Here is a 24,796-nt window from a genome sequence, read left to right as displayed (position 1 = left end):
GTTCAATCATATTTGCATAGTCTAATCTATTTATAAACACTACAAATCCCTTGTAATCACAATGTATCAGAATAATTTAAGAAAGGGTTGATTTTGAAGATTTTAAAGTCATTTTGAGGCTTGGAAAACTTGTTGGAATCCAAGTCGACACTTCGAGCTAATCTAGCCGTAGAATTTCAAGCTATAAGATCCAAGCATAGGTTTTTATCAACTTCTAAACAAAGTTAAAATATAAATTGAAAAAATAATACCTTCAATTCATGCTAGGACTGGTAACGGGTCGAGTAAGGCTTCTACCAACTCCATACCCAAATTTAGACACACATACCCATACTCAATTTCTCACCCAAATTTGAGGGTGATACTCATATCCTTATTTTTACCCAAATTTTAAGTGGATAACCACACCCGATTTCTTATTCGAATTTTGGGTTACCCAAATTTTTTCCCACTCTCACCTAATTACTTTTTACTTACATAAAAAAAAAATTCATATTAAAAAAATTATACATATTATCAAGTAAATATAATATATATTCAAGTTCACCTCGTGGAGAAACTCGAAGTCAAGTCCTAAATTATTTTGTCTTTGTGAGATATGAGGGATTAGAGAGTAGGGAAGGAAATCCAAATTATTTAAGTATATTATATATAAATATGAAATGTCAATTTTTCCCTCAAGTAAACAGGTAATTGAATACGATGTATCATATATTCATATCTGACCATTCAATTTTTTTGGGTAAACAAATATCGGGTGGTATTACCTAAGTTGTTAATCGGGTAGAAAAACCTAACTCATATCCAATTTATTCGAGTCAGATGAGTCGGGTAAGTGGGTATTATCAAACTCATTGTCAACTCTAATTCATGTCAAAGAGAACATGAACAACAACAATCACAAGAAAAAATAGAGCATGAATCTAGAAGAAACCACATAGGAAGATGAATAAGCCCCTAAATGAATAAGGTTCAATTTTTTTTTTGTTAAGAGTGCAACGAACAACTAGTGTGTGCAATTAGTCTATCCCTATACATTTTTGTCATATATATAATAAAAAGAGATTTATCGGGCAGACCCAATTGCTGCAATTTTATTACAAAAACTCCCTTATTGTATTAAGTTTGTTACCTGACCAAACCTTACTTTATGAATCAAACTAGCATAACCAACATAGTAAGGTCTAACAATTCAACAACACAACTTTCTAGATTTCATGGGAAAACTCAGATTTAAAAGAAAACATTAAAAAAAAAACCTTTTTAAAGCTTAATCATAGGTGTTGAAAATGGATAGTTATCGAACTCACAAATTTAAATCTAAAAATCAATGGTGAATTTTTTTTTAATTTTCCAAAATTTTTAATTTTTTTTCCTTTATAACCCAATGCCATGATCATACTCTTGGGTGCACAAATTGATGCACTTAGAATCCATTCCAAGGTATGTTAAGTAACAAATTAATCCTAGAAATTTGAATTTTATGATGTGGATCCCTGACTCCAAGTTTCATGGGTAACAAACTTCATAAAACTAGGGGCTTTTTGTAATAAAAGTGCAACAGTTGGGTCTGCCGAATAAATGGATCGGGTTTGTGTGATGAGCTCAACCGTCGGATCTCGATTTATTATTATTATTATTTTTTTTGCACTTAAAAAGGTTTTCCAAATTGCAATTACCTCGGCCCAATTTCTTATAACCAGAACCCAAAGAAACTTTAAACTTTTCTAAATCAGATTTCTGATTTTGATTTTTCTCTCTTCTTCTCTTTTGTAAACCTAACCCAAACCAAAACCTTTGTTTCGTTGTCTTCTGCAGTCACGACGGATACGACAAAGGCTTCACCCCCACCTCATCTCAGCTAGTCTGTAACCTTAAAGGAATCCTAACCCATCCCACCTCTGCCCCATTTTTGGTTTCTTTTATAGTTTCAGCAAAAGAAAGTTGTTTTTTGTGAGGAGTTGGAGTTGCTGGTAGTGACAAGCTGCAGCTTCCATTCAGGTATTTTCTACGTCCTTAATACTTGCACAAACATCTGATATGGTTTTCATTCGACCCTCACAAATACTAGGGCCAGGGGAATCATTTAATTAAGCAAATTTCTTGCGTTCAGCTCCCTTAGCCCTTTTTAGAGGAAGAGATACACAATAAGAGAAGAAGAAGGCTGAGCTTCGTCTTTTTTTTTTTTTCCCGAAAGAATTTGGCTCAGGGAGGTGTTTGTAAATTCTAAAAGTTTTAAGTGAAATAAACTCACGTGCTATATTGAGCTCTTTACTATCTGCGCCGTCCATCTTATCAATCCAACGATCTTAACAATTTGTGTGAGACTTTGCCTGGCAATTTGGCAGGTGAACCTGACCCATAATAAATTTAATTAAAATATTTATATAATAAATAGGATAGGATATTATCCAATCCAATGTGTCAATATCCGAATTCGTATTCGAAACACATTCAAATATAAGAAAAATAATTGAAATGTGTCGGAACTTTAAAAATTAAAATTAATTAAATATCTTGGCTTCATCAATCTCTCTAGATTGGAAGATTAGTCAAGATTTATTCTAGAAAATTAACAAATAAATAGATGGAAAAATAATTTATCTTTTATTGATCTCTGAAATGAATCTTGAACAAATACTTGTCTTCAAATTTTTAGAAAATAATAACTAAAACTTAAAATATAAAGAGAAGAAATTAGGAGAGAAAAGGAGAGAAGAGAGAGCCCAAAAACTAAAGAATTAAAGGTTCTTTTTATAGACAAAAACTAGGGTTGCTTTGGCAATACATTTTCATCATTTTTTCGTTTGAATTTAATCTCTTACAAGAAATGTAAATATGTCCCTCTCTCAATTAGAATTCTAACCCCCACAGACCTTGATTTGTTTTGATTACTGAGTTAAAAGTTACATCTAAAATGGTGAAATGTAACAGACTTGGGGTCTCTGACTTGCTATGTGTTTTTAACCAATTTGAAGTCTGAATAAGTTTTGCTTTGTGAAATACGAATTTGTTCTTCTTTGAAATAATTTACTAATCCTAAATTCTCGCTTTATTTCAATAAGTGAGTCAAAACTTATGGGCAAAACGGTATGACGTGGCAGATTCCAAACTTGATTTTGTTAATTTAGGACAATTGAATTTTTTGGACCGTGCTTTGACTTTTGACTTTGGTAGTGTCCCCACGCTTTGATTCTTCCATTCCCATCTGTTTTGTCTGCAAGAAATGGATATATAATTAAACCCTTGAAATTTATGAAAATATATGCAATTTAACTAGTAAAATGTAACTTATGATGAATTAAGTATTATGTAGGATTTTATGAAGAAATTGTAGCTCAATCTTAAAAAATATGATTAAGTGCTCTATAAAACAATGAGAAAATACACACTTTTTAGTATTTAACACCGACCTCCTGCGAGCAACAAATGTTTGTCGATATGGTTGGAGCCTCAAATACACCCAATCACCGACCTCATATGCTCTGTCTGTATGATTAGAATCCGCTATCTTCTTCATATGATCTTGAGCCTTTTTCAAATTGAATTTCAATTCTCGCAATATTAAATCACGATCACGAAGTTCTCGGTCCACAACTTGCACCTTGGTGGTTCTTGGGACGATTCCCCATGATAGCCATCAAACCCACTCTTTGGGACGATTCCTCACTAAACATCGAAGATAGGTTTCCAAACACCTGTTTAATACCTAACTTTGACCATCAGTTTGTGAATCATAAGCCGAGCTCATCCGAAAGTGGGTACCTTGCAGCTTGAGGATTTATTGCCAAAATAAACTAGTGAAAGTGGGATCTCTGTCGCAAACAATAGATTTGGGCATTCCATGAATTTTGAATACGTTATCAATGAAAACTCAAGCCACTGCAATTTCTGTATAAGGGTGACTAAGTCCCATAAAATGTGCAAATTTGGATAGGCGGTCTACCACCACCATGATAACTATTTTTCCATGTGAGAGTGGAAGCCCATCTATGAAGTCCATGGCAATATCACTCCAAATATGGTCGGGAATAGGCAGTGGCTGTAGGAGTCCAGCTGGAGATGTGTTGAGTGATTTATTTCTTTGACATGTATCACACTCCTTGATAAATTCTTTAATGAATCTCCTTAACCCGGCTAATAAAGTAGGGACTGAACTCTTTGAAGAGTTTTGTGATACCCTGAATGCCCACTAGTAGGGGACATATGAAACTCTTGAAAATCTTCTTCCTCAAAACAATAGACCCCCCACATATAACTTATCTTTGTAATAGAGGAGCCATTTTTTGAAGAATACTGTAGACCACTCAGCTGTCCATGTTCTAACTATTGGAGGAGGCCTTGAATATGAGGATCAAATTTGTGATCTTCTTCTACTTCCTTCCACCAGTCAGCTACTGGCATGGAAATGGCAATTAATTCCCCTCCATCATATTTTCTTGATAAGGCATCAATAGCTGCATTATCATTCACCTTCCGATATTCAATCTTATAATTATAACCCATGAGTTTAGTTAACCATTTTTGTTGGGCTGGGGTAACCACTCTCTGTTCCAAGAGATATTTAAGACTTTTATGGTCAGTCCTAATGATGAATTGTGCCCCCCAACAAATAAGGTCTCCAACGATGAACAACTAAGATAAGAGCAAACATTTCCTTTTCATACATGGATACAGTTTTAGCCGTACCTTTGAGAGCTTGATTGAAGAAGGCTATAGGTCAATTGTCTTGCATAAGAATAGCCCCAACTCCCTTGCCACTTGCATCACACTCCACCACAAATGTTTTTGAAAAATCTGGAAGAGCTAGCACAGGGAAACGTGTCATAGCCCCTTTTAAATTTGCAAATGATTTATCTGCCTCTTCACACCATTTGAAGGAGTCCTTTTTGAGTAGTTTGTTAAGAGGGGCATCAATTATTCCATGACCCTTAGGGTATGTTTGATTGTATGGAAAGTCACTTTCCATGGAATTTAAAATCCATGGAAAATTAGTAGTGGAAAATAGGTAGGGTTGGAAAATCAAATTCCATTGTTTGATTTCACTTGGATAAAATCATGGAAAAAATATGAGAAAAAAGAAGAAAATGAGAAGGAGGAAGAAGATGAGAGGAGGGGGAGAGGAAGAAGAAGATGACGAGGAAGAGAAAAGGGGGAGGATGTGACGACGGTGACGGCGAAGGTGGCGGCGACGGTAATAGCGGCTACAACGGAGGTAAGTGAGGAAGATGGGGGGAAAACGTGGTGGTGGTGGTGGCAGAGGAGGTGAGGGATGGAGAAGAAGAAGAAGAGAGAGAGAGAGAGAGAGAAAGAAAGAAGGTGGTCGGAGACGGAGCGGACGACGACGGTGACAATGACGGCGACGGTGACGAAGACGACAGCGACGGTGAGGTTAGTGTAATGGTGGTGGTGATAGTGGTGGTGGTAGGGAAGAATTGAGGATGGAAAATATGGGTGGATTTCATTTTCCCACCCATATAGGTGGGAAAGTGAAATCCATGATTTAGTGGACTTTTTGAATGGGGTGGAAAATGATTTCCATTTCCATGTGCAATCAAACACTTGAAAAATGTCATTTTCCATGGAAATTGATTTTCCACCATATTTTCCATGTGCAATCAAACATACCCTTAATAAATTTTTGATAGTACCCCATTAACCCGTGGAAACCCCTATGGGACTTAATGGTTATTGGGTTAGGCCAGTCCACCTGTAATGTTCAAAAAAAAAAAGACCAAGTCAACTAAGGTTGACTGAGTCAACCATTGTTGACTTAAGTCAAGTTAATTCTAGTCAAACAACTTTGATTAAGTCAAATTGACTAAGGTCTTTTTAGGAAATTCTAAAAGAATTAGAATTTTTGTAATATTTAGATATTTAAAATATCTAGATATTTTTTTTTTTTAAATATCAAATATTATATTAGTTGATTTTTGTTTGTTGTTTCATTTTTTTACACAAAAAAAGAAGAGAAAAGTAAGAAGAAAAAAGAAGAGAAAAGAAAAAAAGAAAAGGAAAAGAAAGAGAAAAAAAAAAAAAAAGATAGGCCCTTGCAACTCTTTATAATAGTTTTAGTAATTAAAAAAAAAAATATTGCTGATTTTATAGTTGTAAAAAAAAAAAAAAAAGAATTTGTTTTTTTTTTAAACAATTCTGATTTAGTAATTTTAAAACTAAAGTTGTTTTGTAAAATTTTTAGCAACATGCATATATTTTATACATATTTATATTATTGTTTTTATGAGTTTAAAGCATGCTAGTAGTTGTTGGTTTGTTTAAAAAGAATTATTATATGCTTGTAGTTGATTTATATATGTTTTATACGTAATTATATATGCTAAAAATAAAATACAACAACTATGAAAGTTGTTGTTTTTGTATAAAATTGACAACATGTATGCTAGATAGAAGGATAAAAAAAAATTGTTGCTTTATACGTATGTTATACGTGTTTTATACGTATTTATACGTGTTAAATATAAAATACAGTAACTATGAAAGTTGTTGTTTTTATATAATATTTTACTATGTATACTTAGATTGAATGATCAAACCATTTGTTACTTTATACATATTTATACGTAATTTTGTACTTGTCAAAAAGAAAAATACAGCATCTATATGAGTTGCTATTTTTTTTTTACACACAATACATATATTTTGTTCACATTTTTTATAAACATACATGATTTTTGAATAAGTTAAACTGGTGGACAGTTTACTTTAATCGTTTTAGTGATGGATTTCCAAGAAATGTTTCTAATTAAAAGTTGGGTAGAAAAGTAATTTATTAACATAAATATGAGAACGAGTTCTCAATTGAATGTCGTGCTTTTAAAATACCCAGTTAGTGAGATGCTTCGGCGTATGCTGTATAAGACACGAAAATGAGAGAAAAGATGAAGTGATGCTTTAATCATAGACTGTGTAAGACACGAATGAGAGAAATGCTTTGACTAAGGGTCGTGTAAGACAAAAAAAAGAAAAAGAAAAGAGAGATGAGATTATACATTTAAGAGTGGATTGGGTATTTAAAACACATGTATGTTTTACTTTCATTACGTTTTGAAAAGAAAATAAATACTTATATGTAGTATTTTAGTGATTATTAAAGGGATTGTGAAAACATATAAAGAATAACATGTTGTGACATTTTCGGAATGATGTGTTATTCTAGGATAACAGTTGCGTTGTTTGAGTTCTTATGTATTATAGGATGCATAAGAACACAACATCACAACAGGAATCCGGGAATTTATTTTCTATCTTTAATAGAGAACAAGATGTAGATAGTTGTATGATTGATAGAGAATATCGAGGATCACATGCACGCCAGATTGACATAGATGAAGATGGTTAGTTAATGATCATTAATTGTGAACGCTAACACAAATTCCCATGTCAGATCTCGAGGTATTATGTAGCACCTCGAAATTTCGGCATGGTCTCCTCTGTTTATGTTAGCATTCCAAGGCGTTCAACCTGCACCTGATAAACGACATACAATCCTGCATACATATACAAAATATAATACTAGCAGAAGCTTATATATGTCTAATATCGCACGATAGATCAGAGTGCGGAAGAAGAAAACTTATATACAGGATTATACAGAGATTCCTCACTCTAACAAAAGTCCTAACGCTCAGAACAGAATCTATAATATTACCTAGACAAACTAACACCACTAGAAGGATGTAGCCCCAATACTCACCAAGTGACGAACTCTGGCTGTCTATCTGACCCACCAGATGATTCTCACTCATGCTCTATACCTGTCTCGTCAAACTTCAGATCTGAAACTAAAAAAAAATAGAGAAGGAAAGGGTGAGTAACAATGGTTACCAGTAAGGAATAACACAATTTCTACCAATAACCTTTTCTAACATGAACGAATAAGCATACTAAATCATTTTAAAATATACAAAATTTTACAGAAGAAACTACGATTAACTGGTACATATAGTCAGGGATGAACAACTAAACATTTTAAAACTCACATTGCATCGATCATCATTACTCACTATAACATTATCTTTTTATATAAATCTAATTGATCAAATGAAAACATTAAACATGAATTTCATTTTATATATCAAAATAAGCAACAGATACATAATACACAATGGTGGAGTATTGGAATTAGAGAGTTGGGATTCACGACTGGATCGCTCCTAGTCGGGACATGATGTTACAATTTCTCTCTGGCTTTTAGTTTCCAATTTTGTGGCTGGTCGCTGTTTACCACACTTGGTTGACCATTTATCCGGCTCAGGCTGGCCATTTGACGTGACCGTAAGCAATGGGTCTCTTTTCGATGTGTCAGAACGTTCGACTACTATAGATTGTTAGTGATCACTGACCAATCATCTTCGTCTATGCTTATCAGGCGTACATGTGTATGACCACCTTTATATTACAAGTTCACTGGTAAAGATAGAGAGGAATAAACCCGGATTTCAGTTGTGACTCCACTCTCATACGCGTCCCATACCATGTATGAGTTTGGTGGTCCCTACCGTACATCCAAGGATAGTACATCACTCCGGATGATATGACGCACTATCCCTTCAGGCATTCACAAACTCTTTAACAACTTACAAAATAGCTACATATATATATATATATATATATATATATATATATATATATATTATTTTCATTTGAAAACAAAAGAGAAATTAACAATACAAGGTTGGGAATGGATATCCAGTTTCCTACCATGCAAGTGTGGCCACCCGGCCTAAAATAAATAACAAAACGGAAACGTAAACAGTGCCTCGCGCTAACAGAAAGGAAATAAACATGCAACCAGTAACATTATTCCTGGATATCTGTTCACCAACCTACATACAACACAACAACGTAAAATGCAAACATCACTCCTCGGGTGTGACTCTGACATTTTACCGTTTCATACCCTTTTTTCCTCTTTCCGATTTTTACAATTTTCAACCTCTTCAATAAAACATCCATTTTCTGATATTCATCAACTCAATATGAGTTCATTGAATATTAAATCACATTTTCCAACTAAAGAATTTATTTTTATCAATAATATTGAAAAAGAATACGAATTTTATATCAAAACGGGGTCTGAGCAGTGCACAAGACCCAATTGATGGAAATAACCCGTTAAAATATCCTATCCACGTATAATTTGTTCAAAAATACAATTAAACATATCAAACATGCAATTTCTGGCGTGAATTTTGATAAACAAAGAATTCTATATTTTGGAAATACATCAAATTTTTTTGATAAAATCCTAAATGCAATTTTCACAATCTACGATTACTAATAGAAATTGAGAGTTCTTTACAATGTCTAAGCAAAATGATCGAAGCATGTGCACAGAAATCGAGGTGATCGGCATGGACATCGAGACGGATCGAATTTCGAAGCGGTTGATTTTTGAATCTGGCCTGGTGGTTTTGAAGATCTCGACGCCGTCGTCCTTTCTCCCTTCTGCGACGTAGGACGGTTTGACCCCGAAATCGATGAAAACCGAGGTCGAAGTTACGAAATCTCCGTATAAAAATACGGCTGATTTTTGACTATACGGGGTGAAAAAGACGAGAAAACGGAAGGAATTTGGGTGGGTTATGTAGAGAATGAGGCTGCGGACGTTTCTCCCTTCTGCGTCGCAAGACGGTTTGACCTCGAAACGGACGAAATCCGAGGTCAAAGTTTCGAAGTTTCCGTATATAAATACGGCTAATGTTTGACGATATCGGATGAAAAAGAAAGTAAAATGGAAAGAGGTTTGGTGGGTTTTGTAGATGTCGAGGCTGCGGATCTTTTTCTCTTCTGTGGCGATCGTCAACGATGAGCCGTTTGCGAGAGATCTGAGGCGGAAGATCAGAAGAAAAATAAAATTTTCGTTTTGTATAACTCTCGGCTGTTTGGACGCGTTGGGGAAGATGAGAGAAAAAAAATTAAAATTTTTTATTTATATAAGTTTGGGACGAAATCGGTATTTTGTCAATTGTTTTGATCGACGATAACTTGACGTCCGGACTCAAAAACTGACAAATGAATACTCTATTTCGCCTAATTTTTCGTTCCGGATCTAATGGTATGGTCAAATTTTAAAAATTATGTCTCTATCAAAAGTTTACATTTTTGGCCTGAGGTGACCCCTAAACTTGATGTCGTTTTCGTTTTTGACGATAAGTCGACTTCCTGATCTCCAAAAATGACAAATAAATAGTCTATGTTGAATAATTTTTCGTTATGAACCCAATGGTATAATCGAATTTTAAAAATTATTGCTCTAACAAAAAGTCACTGTTTTAGCCTGGTCCGACCCGGTAATCGAGGATTTTGCAACTTTTATATTTGGACTCGCATTTAAGCGTGCTTACAGGCTAAACTATGTTTTTCGATCATTTTGAATTTAATGGTGAGGTCAAATTCCATTAAAAATGATCAGAAACATCTTAAAATTTTACCCCTAAATCCCACTTTCAAGATTTTCTTAAAATTTCACTATTTATTTTTTCCTCGAGATACGAATTAAAAATTTGGGGTGTTACATTAATAGTCTAGAGTAGTCAAGAAAGAATGACCTACTTGATTTGACCTGTTTCTTAAGGCCTTGGTCAACAGCCAACCTGAGCCGGAAAACAGTTACCCAAATCATGGCAGAGGCTGCCATAGAATCAGGAACTAACGGTGGAGTTCCACACTGGTAAAGTATTGGAATAATCGTATTTTGACTGAGATGTTCACATCAGTTGTGACCCTCAACTTTCTATTATAGTACTCTTTTATTTGATGTTATATTATGAGCAATTGTTTCTTCAGATTTTTAAGTGTTTCAATTTCCTACTAAGTTTTATGACATCGGTGTTCAATTATTTTCAATTGTGTTGAATATCAAATATGTATGATTTATGAATTCTTAGAATGTTTAAACTGCATATAGGATGCTATTATTTAGAATTGTAAAATTCCCCTTTTGGGTAACTCCCCTGTTACTCACCCCTACGACATCACAAATTTCAGGCGTACTTAATTTAGATGATCCTTTCGAGGAGGCTCAGTACCAGGGCCTTGTAGATGATCAGTCCAAGTTTTTAGGAGTGGAGCATGGGTACTACTAGTAATGAGTCTTAAACTAGAGTTAGGTTTAAGTCTTTAGCTGTCGTTTTTGTTATGTAATTATGAACACCATATTATGTCATTACTGTTTTATGTATATATGTCAAGTGTTCTGATGTTTGAGGATACGTATCTATTCTGTTGAGCAATGATCAGGTATGACATATAGTTATATTATTTGTCGTTTACGTTTATGTATTGATTATCATGATATGGGGTTTTATATTATGCATCGGGATTCAACTTGGGAATCATAGGGATTCGGGTTGAGTTTTTGGGGCGTGACACCAACATTGCTGAAATCTTACTTTGATTCACTGCGACTCCTATGTTAGAGATGATGTGGCCAAGATATCCTGTCTCCTTACACCCAGATTCGCATTTGCTTAGTTTGGCATGAAGTTTGTGAGTCTAGAGACTTGATAAAGTAATTTGTAGGTGCTTCAAGTGTTCCTGCCAAGACCGACTATAAACCAGGATGTCGTCAAAGAAAATCAGAATAAACCTTCTCAAGTAAGGTCTAAAAACCTCATCATCAAACTCTAGAAGGTGGAAGGAGCATTGGTTAGCCCAAAGGGCATAACCAAAACTTCATAGTGCCCTTCATATGTTCTGAAGGCCATCTTCTGTACATCATCTTGGTGAACTCTGTTTTGGTGATAGCCTGAGCGTAGATCAAGTTTCGAGAAGAAACATGAACCATGTAACTCATTGAGAAGCTCATCAATAATAGGTATCAGAAACTTATCTTTGATTGTTTGATGATTGAAAACTCGATAGTCTGCACATAGGCACCAACGTCCATCCGATTTCTTAACCAACAAGACCGGAGAAGAATAAGGACTAATGCTGTGTCGAATAATCCCTGCCTTGAACATCTCCCTCACAATTTTTTCAATTTTATTTTTCTGGTAGTGAGGGTAGCAGCCCAAGTCCTAACAAATGAGATTCACCAGCCATGGTAAATTGCATCTGTAGCTTTTTGAAGTCCCGTACAATTGGCCCAAGAGTTTGAAGCCATAATGCTCCTAGGACCACATTACAATTACCAAGAGGTAATATGTAAAAATTGGTGGTAATGGGTAAATCCTTAACCTGGAGTTTCAAAGATGAGCACCATCCTTTACTAGACAGCCTTTCGCCATTCGCAACCATCACCTTGAATTGAGTTCCATGGGTAGGTTTGATTCCTTCTTGCTTGACTATGTTGGGATCCACAAAATTGTGGGTACTACCCAAATCAATGAGGTTGGTGATTGGAATTTTCTGGAGAGTCCCTTGAATCCGCATGGTCTGAGGGGTTCTAACCCCACCGGTAGCTTGTAGTGATATTTCCAGTGGATCAGTAAACTCTTCGAGCTCCTTCTCTACTTCTACGTTCAAGTCATCTTAAGGCCCTTCAATTAGAAACAATTTCAGGGTCTTGCATTTGTGACCTGGAAAGAATTTTTCAAGACAGTTGTAATACAGCCCACGCTCACACCTTGCCTGTGCTTCGACCTGGGTGAGATGCTTGATAGGTAAAGGGGCAGGTTCAGACTCTATTGAGAACTTGTTGGTGGTCGAAACTGGACTAATATTTTCCGAGCAATTCATCCTTCGACGGGCAGCTATTTTTTCCTCCTGCAATCGAGCTAACCCAATTGCTGATGTGAGCGTAGTAGGACGAAACATTTGGACATCAAAGCGTATGTCGTCTCTCGACCCACAAATGAAAAGCTCGTTAGGAAGGCCTCAGGCAAGCCTTCAGTAAGATTAGCAAGCTTCTCGAACTCGGTCTGGTATTCCCTTAATGTGGAGTTCTGATGCAGTTTTGGGAGAGCACCGGCATGATCATCATATTTTGTAGGCCCAAACCGATCATTCAAGGCTGTTACGAACTCCCTCCAGGACGCATAAACTTGTGTTTTCTCATACCATCTGAACCACTGCAAGGCATCACCTTGTAGGTGAAAATATACAACATTGAGGCGAGCTTCTGGTTCAGTTTGGTAATAAGAGACGACCTGTTTTGCCTGAGAAACCCTGCCAGATGGGTCACCTCCTTCAAAGGTTGAAAAATTAAGCTTCAATGTCCGAGAGTGGATAGAGCTAGCAGCTCCGGTGTTAGAAGACTCATCCCCTTCTCCCCGTTGAAAACGACCATTACTGGACTCCCTATGTAGACTGTGAACAGAGTTTGCCAGCTGTTCAAACTTTCTGTTCATTCTTGCCTTTAAAGCCACAAATATTTGAGTTATTTCTGAGAGGGCTCTCTGAAGGTTCACCTCATCGCCTCCCTCTGCCGATCTTTGGTCTGCCATCGTGGCTGGCTCTGATACCAAAATGATGCGTCTTGATTTCTTCTTCCCTATTTTAGCAGGTGAAAAGAGTAACAAATTGGTTCTCTTCGAGAGGAACAGGAACCTCCAAGACTTCTTATGAAGTTCAAATAGGAATTTCAGAGATGATTTTATTCACAATCCAGCACCAACTTGAATACAAATAAAATGAGAGCCGTTGAGGCTTCTACTCCACTTTTCTCTAACCACTAAATGTAACCGTTAGCTAACCAAGTCAGCTACCCACTCTCTACAAAGGAGGAAACAGTTCCTCTGTCATTGGACTCTCCCCTTTAACAAGATTGACTCCCTACTACCCGATCTACCATACTAACATACCCCCAAGTAATAGAAACACATCGTTGGACTTGCCATCCTCGTGACCTTCAACGCCATTTCATTCATCGTCACCCATCACCGGTAAGTTTTGTGTGTTTTTTTTTTTTTTAAATTAAAAAATAATATTAGAACAATTGGGATTTATCTGATTAAAGTGAGACATTCATTGAGTTAAGAAACCTTCATTTTCTACTCTTTTCTTTTCCTATTTTAGTTTCTGTTGATTTAAATCACACCCCTCTACGTATTGGTGAACATTGGTATTCCATTACATTTTAGTTTGGGTTAGAAATGTTATGTTTTTAGAAAGAGTTTGGTTTGAAAAATCTGCATTTCTATTTAATAATTTTTTGGTCTGATTTTGGAGTTTTTCCTTCAGATGTCTTTCCTTTTCGTAGGCTTATTTACAAGGGTGTCCAAAAGTTGGAACAAACGACAATTCATTTTGCTTATTAGTGCATTTTGATAATTTTTATGTAGGCTTTGTTTGGTTCACAGTTTGCAATTTCTAGAAAATATGTTTGTGTAAAATGACACTCATTTCAAAAGTTATTTTACACAGATTTTTTTCTTCTTCAGAAAGTTAGATGCTCCAACTAAACATAGCATTCTTAAAGAAAAAATATAGCTACAAATTCTTTTATATTGCATTTCACAGGCAGTTGGTGACTAGGACATTGATCGGTACTATTTTCTGTCAATTAAACCTTCATTGGTGTTGGAGGTCTTGCTTATCTCTCTGATGGTGGTCAGAGGCTATTCTTGCTCCCAGTAGAACAGCTGCCCTACGTGTAATAGAGGTTGGCATATGCTACCTTATTTTTGATTCCATTTTCTCCGCTTAAATTAAATGCCTACCTTTATTGCTATGAGTTTGTGCATTCTATTTGGAGGATCCATAGTGATCTATTGTGGTGGATGATGAAGTGATGACGGGAAGCAGGGACGAAAGTGAAGATTTCAAGGATACTGTGAGCTCAGTAGCTCTCTCCCTAGAATATAATGAGGTTTGTCGATTACTGCCATAACCAGATTATTTTTTGGTGTCTTTGCAGATCTATTTGGTTGTAGCAGTTACTCTATTTAAGTAGAATTATTGGGAGTGTAAACATGTTCTCCGGAAAAATTAGTTCTACACCAACACCCCAATAACTCAATTGACTAGTGTTTCTGTGGCCACTGAACATTCCCAAGTAGTAAACATGGAACAACTTTGATTTATTTATTTATTTTTGTTCCTGGAAACCTAAGTCAACCTAAATAAAATTAGTTCAGCATCTAATCTTAAATATAAAATGCCTTTGTACTTTACATAGATCTCATAAACACATATCAGTGCAAGAAAAATAGCCTTGTGGTCTTAACATTTGGACCCCAGAAAACCCAATGTGTCAAGATCTGTAAACTTGATTTGATAGTATGAATATGATATTTTAATTGTATGACCTGTATTTTATGCAATGTAAACAAATGCAACCAAAATGGATATACTTTGAAATTATAAACAATTGCCCAAAACAAGATTATCATTTAGAATTTGTCATAAGAGGAGTATTGTGTGTTCTTTCAGAGACGCTTTGTTGTTTCATTTACTGCGGTGCCCTTGTTACATATTCTGTAGTAGCCTTTAAATACCTGATTCTCTATTTTGTGACATATTTTTTTGTAAATGATGGGATTTTACATTTGACAGTCCAAAATTGCAGCCCTTATGGCATCTTTCATTATGCACAAGCCTCGGCAAAAATCATCTATTACTAAAGCTGCACTGAAGACGGTATATACACTATTAACAACATCACCTCAAGCTTTTTTACCTTTTGTTGGTGTTATTTTTTTGCTTGTAATGCTGTTAACCTCCTGTAAATCAAGCCATATTGCTATCCACTTTGGATTATGCCTAGAAATTAGAGTAATTTTGCCTTGTACCAACTTTTACTACTATGTGTTATCGTGAAAGCATTGAAGCTTTGGATCAATTCATCGTGAAACATTGGAAGGATTATGTGGATTTGCATCGCATCACTGAACAAGAAAGGGACAGCATTGAACATGAGGTGAGTTTGTTTCCTATTTATGGAGAGGTTTACACACAAGACATAGCAGAATGTCATTCTTATTATTCCGTCTTTGTGTGAGGATGAGTTTTCCTTTTATTGGTGTGATGTCTTTTTGTATGTTCTCTACACACAAGATAAAACATAATGTCATTACTGTTATTCGGTCTTGTGTACGGAGGGGTTTTCTCTTTATTGGTCTTATGCCTTTCTGTATATTCTCCTGACTACGTACAAATGGAATCGTGCTTGCCATTCGATTATTTCGTATTTACATATAAAAAAATGATTTATATGCTGTGCATTGGAGAAGTTTCCCTATGGAATATTTATAATTATTTTATCTTATTTTATACCTTTAGAGCTTCATAGTGGAATTAGGAAGCAATTAGCTATAGAGTTTATGATTGCTAATTCCTTTGAATAAACTGTCAATGACTTGCGTTGCACCATCAACTAGTCTGTTTTGTGACGAACTGAAGTTGGGAGACATCTCCATACCCTAGTACATCATAGAGATCTACTTGTTGAAAAATTTCATTAATGTGTGTTTAGTTGTCAAACTTGTGATTTTGGTGGAAGATATTGAGTGTAGAAGTAAAATGGACTATGCTGCCTGCACAGATATAATATGTGTGTGTGTGTGTGTGTGTGTGTGTGTCAGAATCTGATGCAGGATGGAGTGTGACATTAATCCTGAAATAGGATCCGCAGATTTGGAACTAACTAAAGATATAATGTTCTTCTGTGATATGGTATAGCTGTGGGTTACACGATGACCATGTAAAACCTTCTGTTGAGAATAGTTGCATTTTTATAACTCAAAATTTTATCTAGGTCTAACTCATTCTGGTGTGAGATACTTGAAATGTATTTACTTGTTTGAAATGTTTAAAAGCTCATGCATTATGCTATATACTGGTGTTATATGGAGTTCCTGGGAAAGTAGATTAGTCATCATTAGGTTACTTTCTTGGAAACAACTTGAACACTTTAACTGAAAAAGCTGAAGTTCAGGTGATGCTACCATCATTCATCAACATCTACACCCATCAAAAAGGAGATTATATTACAAGAGTAAAAGGAGCAAACTGTACAGAAAATTACCATCTCATTCTAGAAAAAGAGGCAATGCCAAAAGAAAAAGAAGGCGCTAATTAACAACCAAATTATCCCATCTAAAATGAATTCATTAAAGCAACAACCTTGGCACATTATACTATTCCTCATTTTCTCTCGTCCATGGATATGATTTTTGTTCTTTGGGTGATTCGGGTGCCCCCACCCCTTACGATGCACGTTAAAGCCCCGAGGATGCGTACTGATCACCCAGAGCCTTGCACTCAATTTCATTCAGGGAGTGGTATTGAACTAATGACATTGGACAAGAAGCCCAACACCCTTTGCCAACTCCACTGCCCCCTAGTGGGTCGTGTATACAAATTTTGTTAGTTTTGAACTCAGTTTTGTATCATTTTTTTTCCCTTTAAAGTATTTAAGAACATTTGTCATGATGATAAGCAACAACTTGTCTGCAGAAAAATTTCTTTTCAGGAGATGGTTTGATTTGGTTATCTTTTATAAATGAATGGCTAGATGCATTTTATTTTAATTTTTTGAAAATTCACCTGCTTCTTATTTTTCTTACTATTACTTTATACAGCTTAGTGTTTTTATAAAAGCATGCAAAGAACAAATAGATATCCTCAAAAACAGGATCAATGGTGAGGACAATAATGGGAATTCAAGAGCATGGCTTGGCATGCGTGTTGATAATTCTAATGCTGATATGGTAGCTCACAAACATGGGGTGGTATGGCTAGAACCTTATGCTTTTCTTTTTTTTAGATGGGCTATTACGGCCTTTCTTGAATGTGCTTTTTTTTTTGTTTCTAAAGTTGTAGTTTTTATATGCATTATAATTCAATTTTTTTTTATGAATGATAGGCAATAGGAAAGAGTTAGTATGATTTAGATGTGGATGTTCATTGTTTGTGTAGCTTGACTTTTTCATTGCTTTTATTTATTTTGTAGTGTTGTGAGAGTGAGTGCATCTTTGCAACATCTGTCTTTCTCAAACGATAAGTGTAGTGCACTTCTTATTAAATCTTCATTAACTTCGTAGTTTCTTACTACATGGCATTACCAAAGGCATTATGCTGAATATTTTATATATGCATATTTAATGTTAAGAGACATGTTATCTTTTTCTCAAAATTTTCCCCTTCCATACATGCATGATCTCTAGGACATTGTATCCATCTGCAATGTGCAAATACTTTCCATTGAGTTGTCTCATGCTAGAAAGGATGGTCTCAAAAGCTTGCCAAATGCAAAATGCAATACATGCCGAGGCTCATCAAGTTTGGCAATGTGCATTGATTGTGGTACAATCCTTTGTGACAGTGCAGGTCATCTGAATGAGCACATTGTGGCACATCCCACTCATCGACAAGTTTACTCTTATAAGCTACAATGTTTAGTGAGCAACTCTACTTTCTTATTGTAGCTCTAGGGTTTAGGTTGTAGTACACGATCTCAAACAGCGACCAATTCCAGGTTCGACAAGAACAAGAGATCGTATGGATTACTCTGGTTGAGAGCTCTCGAGATCGTTGAGAAGGATTCGGTGACCATTGCTGAAAGCTACATCTCTCTCTTCTCTTCTCTCCACTTGGCTCTCTCTGAGGTTACTAGCAGTTCAGTCGATCACATGCGCTGCTTCAGTGATGTTGCTGGTCGCCTACAAGATTCAGAGAGGTCTTGACTCGAAAGTGTTTGACAAAAGTCCAAGACCAGCTGTAAACATTCAGATCTGAAGAATATGTTTGCATTTTAGAGGCAAGACATTGGGTTGGACCTACTCTGGAAGTTCGAGCAGGTGGGTGTTACTGCTGTGTAGTTGTACCTGTTCTGGATGTATGAGAAGATTGATGTTGGGGCTGCTGCTGTGTAGTTGTAGTTGCTGGTTGATGAGTCTGTGAGGCAGGAGGAGGTACCTGCTCTGGAAGTTCGAGCAGGTGGCTGTTGATGCTGCTGGTTGGTACTGGATGAATAAGAAGATGACTGTTGGGACTGCTGCTGTGTGGTTAAAGTTATAGTTATTAAAGTTGACTAGATGAATTGAAAGTGTTCGAAGAAAGTCCAAGATCAGCTGTAAGCCTGTAATGGACAGAAATGAGAGTTAATTCCAGATCTGAATACAGAGAGGAAAAATAAAAGATTGAACACTGAGCATTAAAGATGAATGAAGGAATAGGGAGCAGAGTTCTGAAGATTGAAGCCAAGAGTTTCAAGTTTAAAAGATGCTGGGTGAAGAATCGCAAAGGGTTACTAATCAAGGAATCTGTAAGATGTTGGACCTCTCAGATGACTTTGCTTTCAGAAGAAGGGATGTGACTCTGTAAGGTTCTAAAAGCAGTAGGGGTAGCAGGTGAATCGTTCAAAGACAAGTTCTCATTCGAAGGTAATTTTCTCCTGGCAACCAAAGATGCTAATAGAGGAGGAAGATTTCTGATAATTCAGAGATTTTCAAACTCAACCAAAAGATTATCAGTAGTGTTTCCTGAAGGAAGGGAGGGTGGTGGGTGGAACGAAATTAGTTTGGCTTAAAGCTTCTTTTAGAATTGGAGGTAATCATGTCCAGTTGGAGAGGGGAGAACCAGGGATTTGTTCTTGACGCGAGATGGATAGATGTAGCTAAAAGAGGTAGAAACATTTTCAACAGTGTGGGGAATGAAGCTTCGTCACATATCACAAAGAAAGATGCTTAGATACTGAAAAAAGAAAATGTAACAGAGGAGAACAAGCCATTTTATGTAGGTGAGAAAGCAATAGAATCCCAAGTTCGAACTGATAAAAGAGATAACAATAAGGGTGGAGCCTTTGGTAGATGGAGTTGTGCACTGATTTGTGAAACTAAGTCAGAGAAGTTCGATTGAGCGGAGTTTTTGAGGATATGTAGCCATGCTCTGAGATGGAAGGGAACTTTTGATAGAAAGCTTATTAGTTGGGTAGTTATAAGAGAATTCTCTTCTTGGAGAACAGATTTGAAGCCTCAACAATAAAAGATTTGCGCGAGGTGGTCATCAAAGACAAGTGCGTCTCTATCAGGTCTTGGTTCGCAGATGCCAATAGCCTAGACTAAAGTTGGAGAACATCTGGAACTTGGATCAAAGTTTGGGGGATTCCATTCCACCTTTGAGATGAATATGCCTTTAAACTGATTGGAAATCAGTTGGGGGGTTTGAAAGAAGTGGATTTCAAAACTAGATGGTGGGAGGACTTTACCTTCGCAAGGTTGAAGGTGGGATTCCCAATATGAAAAATCTTCAGGAGCTTGTGCATGTATTGTGGAGGTTACAGATTCAGAGTTGGGATAGAAATCAACACAGCAAAACAAGATGAGGAGTTGGTAATTACTAGTGCAGTCGATACTTTAACAGAAATGATGAATATGGAGTGATGGAACGTAACATGAACGACAACCATGTTCATATCGTAACATGTGGCAACATCTCGTTCGTAGATGGGAGGGACTCAAATTGACAACCAAGATCAGGCCCACAAAGGGTGGGATCAACTTGTAGAGTTTAGTTCAAGAACAAGGTCAACAAACAACAAGTCAGGTGGAAGGTCAGGTTGTGAAGATAACATAAGCAGTTAAACAGAAGAAAGGTGAAGGTGATCAGTCCAAGCACCATCTTATTGCGGTAACTAGAATTTGGGACAGACTTCGAGCTGATCTTAGGCACCACCTTGCTAGATTGATAGTTGCTGGACCTCGAAGCAGTAATAATAGAGGGATTGTTAACCCAGGAGCTTGAAGGTAGGAGACTTTACTTGCCTATCCACTCTTCCTCAGGTCCTTTCCTTGTATCCTCGTGAAAACTCCTATTTTGTTTTCCGTAAGGGTTCTGTGTTAGCTTCTTTGAAATTTTCTTGGGATGCCTCTCTGTTTGTTCCTCGTGGTTTTTTTTTATGTGGACAGGTCTCGATTTTCTGCAGTTTCTATCGATTCCTTCCAATCCTTTGAGCTTGTCCTAAAGGAGGAGGGAAGTAGAGAGAACAGGGAAGATGTCAGTTAGTTAGCTCTGGTATCACTACATCCTACTCAGAAACCAGTGGAAAATGCTCATCGGACAGAGATGTATAATGATGGAAATTGGGCCGACAGAGACAACGATGAGCCGTCAATGGCAATGCGTGAGGAAGAGGTAGTTAGGACAAAATTGGAAACTGTGGAATGGCTAGCTAGTGAAGCCCTGAACTTGGCAGAAGATTTTGGTATTCTTAGAGACAGGGGATAGAGGGTCCTCCTTGATTTTGAGAGTGGTTGTCGGGGACTTGAGAGATAGAACTATTCTTGAGGAGCAACTTAATCGTAATAGAGTGTACGAAATTGAGGAGAAGAATGGGTACATAGACTTCGTGAATAACTAGGAGATTTGTAGCTATAGGGTTGGTAAGCATTGTCACACCCCGAAATCCCAACACAAATCCCGATGACTCCTCAGTCAGAATCTCAAGGTGTGAGGTAAACAAACACTCAACCTAAGAGAACAACCACAAGGCAATAATGCTTATGAAATAAGAAATACACGCAGCGGAACAACAATTGACTAACAACTATATAAAATTCTAGAGTAAGCAGAAGCAATCGCCAAACACTGATATAAGTCAAAATAATACATCAGATTACAAAAATTTCTAAACTAACATGTTTCTTATCTATAAGCAAAATCGTTAGGATCCTTTACTAATCCTCAAAAAGATGGCGACGGCAATACATCAACCTATCCTCCCTAGGGACCTCCTCAAATAATGGCTCCTCAGAAGCTGAAAAATCTGTAAGGGGATGGTGAGTAATAAGGGAATGTTACTCAGCAAGATGAACGTCGTTTTAACAACGTGTCATACATGCAAGAGTAATCATCTGAACAGTTAAATGATGTAAGTTTTTTATAATGTAACATACGATAAATGTTTAAGCATACTCAGTAAATAGTTATAATAATTTCAATTTATCATTTCTATCATTTAAAGTAAATTATGCATCTTTCAAATAAAAACATCCATCAAACATTACAAAATAAGGAAAAGATACATAATAAGAACACGACAGTATAGTCGATAAGTGAGCAGAGGAACATGCTGATATAACCGTTTCGACTAAGGTAATTCGTTATTTCAGACTTCCAATTCGACGTGGAATCCCATCGTTATAATCTGATTTTATGGTCGGTTTAGCAAACCACAGTTGAATGACCATTTATCCAGTTGGTTGTTGATCAAGAACCCAATACTGAATTCAACTAACGGTGAGGTTGACCGTTTGACGATTACAGACTAACAGTGATCACTAACTAGCCTAGAAGACCTCTCGCGTCGAAGCCTATCAAGAGGCAATGCATGTGAACCCTGCCTACTTCTACCCTATATAGAGATCGCCTTTACATGCAACGTTCCCCAGGAAATAAGTAGGAGAAATTCCCGGATCTCATAAGCTGTAATATGCTCTAAGGTATCCCATACTACCGAAGAACATTACATCTAGCGTTATCTTAGATTGGCTTGTCGCTTCCGGATACACAACAATGTGTCAATCTTTATGGGTTTTGTACAAACATTTTCTGATAAACAAAATAGTTTATTTTGTATATATTATATCATTTCTTTTAATCGAAAATACAAACAAGGTCTAGTAGTGCCCTCCAGTGACAATCATCTGTCATTTCCATCCATCAACCATCCCATCCCTCTATTTATCTATCATGTTTTACGTGGCATGGCCATTACGTAGAATTGGAGGCATTGTCCCATCAATCAATCGAGAACATACGTTCTCTCTATCCATTCATTAATCAAATCGATCAATCTATTATCTAATTTCCTACATATTTATCAAAGTAATTTCACCTTTAAAGTAATTCGAAACTCATAAGGCATTGACCAATTCTATTCGATGGTTTTGATTGAGTCGAAAGTCTCGGAAAACACGATAAAACCATAAGATGTAAAAGTTGAAAATTTGGCTAAGTGTTGAAAAAAATAATTTTTCAAAGTTGTCGGAATTGAAGATAGGTTTTTGTACATGAAAGCCCTTGACAACATGAGAAGCACCATATAATTTTTATTACTTAATTCAAAGAAACGTTTAAGATATTGCGTTTTGAAAATCGACCGAAAACGTCGAATTTTATGTTTTGTTCTTGAAATCAAAAATCACATTTTGATACATGAGATTTGGATTTTAAAACCATTCTCAACGTTTCGAAATGGGGGGTAAAACCGTAATTTCATTAAAGAACTTCAAGCAATTGGAAATTACTTAGATGTTTTTAATGAAATAAAGGTAGGAAATGGGTATACATACTATATGGAAAAAAAAAAAAAAAAAATTTGGAACTAAACTCAATATTTGGAATTTTTTTTTTTCAAATTGCTGATTTTTTGTTGAAACTTGACCAAAATCAATCCAAACCTTATACTACTCACAAAATGCATAAAATACATTAAATGAACTAAATAAATAAAAAATAACTATGCAAACATGATCCAATACGTTCAAATATGTATAAATGTAATAAAACAATCGATCTATTGAAGATCGCATGGATTTTCTATGAAATTATTGCATGACTAGAAGGTAGAAGGGAAGGCAACCTACGTCGGGTTGTTCCCTACGGTTCAACGGAGTCTAAGGATCACCTCTGACTAATCTCAAAGATTTTCCTCGGATGAAAATCGATGTTTCTAGCGTTCGCGTGTAACCCTTGACGAGAAGAACAATTTTCCTTCTTGCGGTAAAGCTCGGATCGTTCTCGTTTGGCATAGATCTGAGTTGCAAATCTTGAGGAAATAGGGTTTAGTTTTGTTTGGAGAAGAGAATAAGAAAAATCAGATTTTTCTAATTAAGGACTGATATTTATAACTTAGGTTGGGACCTATGCATCATTTCGGGAATTATTTTTCTCGAATGCAATTTGGACATTCTTATATCTATTTCGGGTGATTTTTCGACACGAATTTAATGGTATGATCGGATTACTCAAATTATATCTCTAAAGTATCGTTTACCAATTTGGTAATTACTTGATGCAAAACTCGAGGATTTAGTAACTTTTTCGATCGATTTCTGATTAAGTCGTGCTTACAAGCTAAAGTATGTTTCTCAACCCTTATGAATCTATTGGTGTAGTTAATTTTCTCAAATATTGAAAATTAAGGATTCATACTTTTGAATCAACGTAAAAACTTAAAATTCTTTCCTCAAGATACATATTAAGATTTTTAGGTCATTACAAGCATAATGAATTGGTGGTGATCGCCCCTTGGAGATGACAAGGAGATTACTCAAATCAAGAATGGATAAGGAATTGGTCAAGTTGGAGAAGAGATAGTTGTATTTGGTTGTTTTGGGTCTCTGTTTGGTTTCCAATGCTGCTTAGAGTTTTATCTTGGAATGTGAGAGGGTTAGGGGATAGGAGAAAAAGGGCTGTAGTGAAAGTTTTTATTAGAAGTAAAAATCCCCTTATTGTTACGTTTTAATAATCGAAATTAGTTAATTGCGATGATAAGATCATTAAGAAATTTGGGGGAGTAACATCGATTGGATAGCCCTCCCTGCTTTAGGTTCAGTTGGTGGGATTCTTATGATGTGGGACAAAGATTGGACCCAAGTGACAGATAAGTTAGTGGGGGCCTTCTTTATTTCTATTTTATGTAAGTGTAGTGATGAACATTTTTAGTGGGTGTTCTCCGGGATTTATGGGCCAACTATTAATAGGGAAAGAATGCAATTTTGGGAGGAGCTTAAAGATATAGCGGGTTATTGGGAGAAAACCTTGGGTCTTGGGAGGGGACTTCAATTTAATGACCTGAAAATCTTAATATGTATTTTGAGGAAAGAATTTTTAGTTTTTACGTTGATTCAAAAGTATGAATCCTTAATTTTCAATATTTGAGAAAAAT

General features: G+C 36.1%; 1 protein-coding gene across 15 annotated transcripts in view; it reads left to right on the top strand.

The window, feature by feature from the left end:
* Positions 1-1,665: 1,665 nt before the first annotated feature.
* Positions 1,666-24,796, top strand: part of LOC147380542 (syntaxin-81-like) — a 41,747-nt gene continuing 18,616 nt past the window's right edge. For 5 of the 15 annotated variants that reach the window (XM_086431555.1, XM_086431550.1, XM_086431553.1 and 2 more), the window contains exons 1-5: positions 1,666-2,001; positions 14,425-14,566; positions 14,694-14,773; positions 15,460-15,543; positions 17,487-17,636. In XM_086431555.1, the coding sequence (XP_086287681.1) occupies positions 14,696-14,773; positions 15,460-15,543; positions 17,487-17,636 (312 nt within the window). In that variant the 5' untranslated portion in view covers positions 1,666-2,001; positions 14,425-14,566; positions 14,694-14,695. Of the gene's footprint in view, positions 2,002-11,010; positions 13,848-14,424; positions 14,567-14,659; positions 14,774-15,459; positions 15,824-17,486; positions 17,637-24,796 lie in introns of those variants that run through there. The other 10 variants (XM_086431549.1, XM_086431561.1, XM_086431558.1 and 7 more) reach the window with 10 other exon arrangements.

This window comes from Akebia trifoliata, unplaced genomic scaffold, assembly GCF_017979445.1.
Source record: "Akebia trifoliata isolate Shusen 1 unplaced genomic scaffold, ASM1797944v1 Contig01311, whole genome shotgun sequence".
Classification (NCBI taxonomy): domain Eukaryota; kingdom Viridiplantae; phylum Streptophyta; class Magnoliopsida; order Ranunculales; family Lardizabalaceae; genus Akebia; species Akebia trifoliata.
Note: the sequence above shows the minus strand (reverse complement) of the source record. Positions and strands in the feature narration are given on the sequence as shown.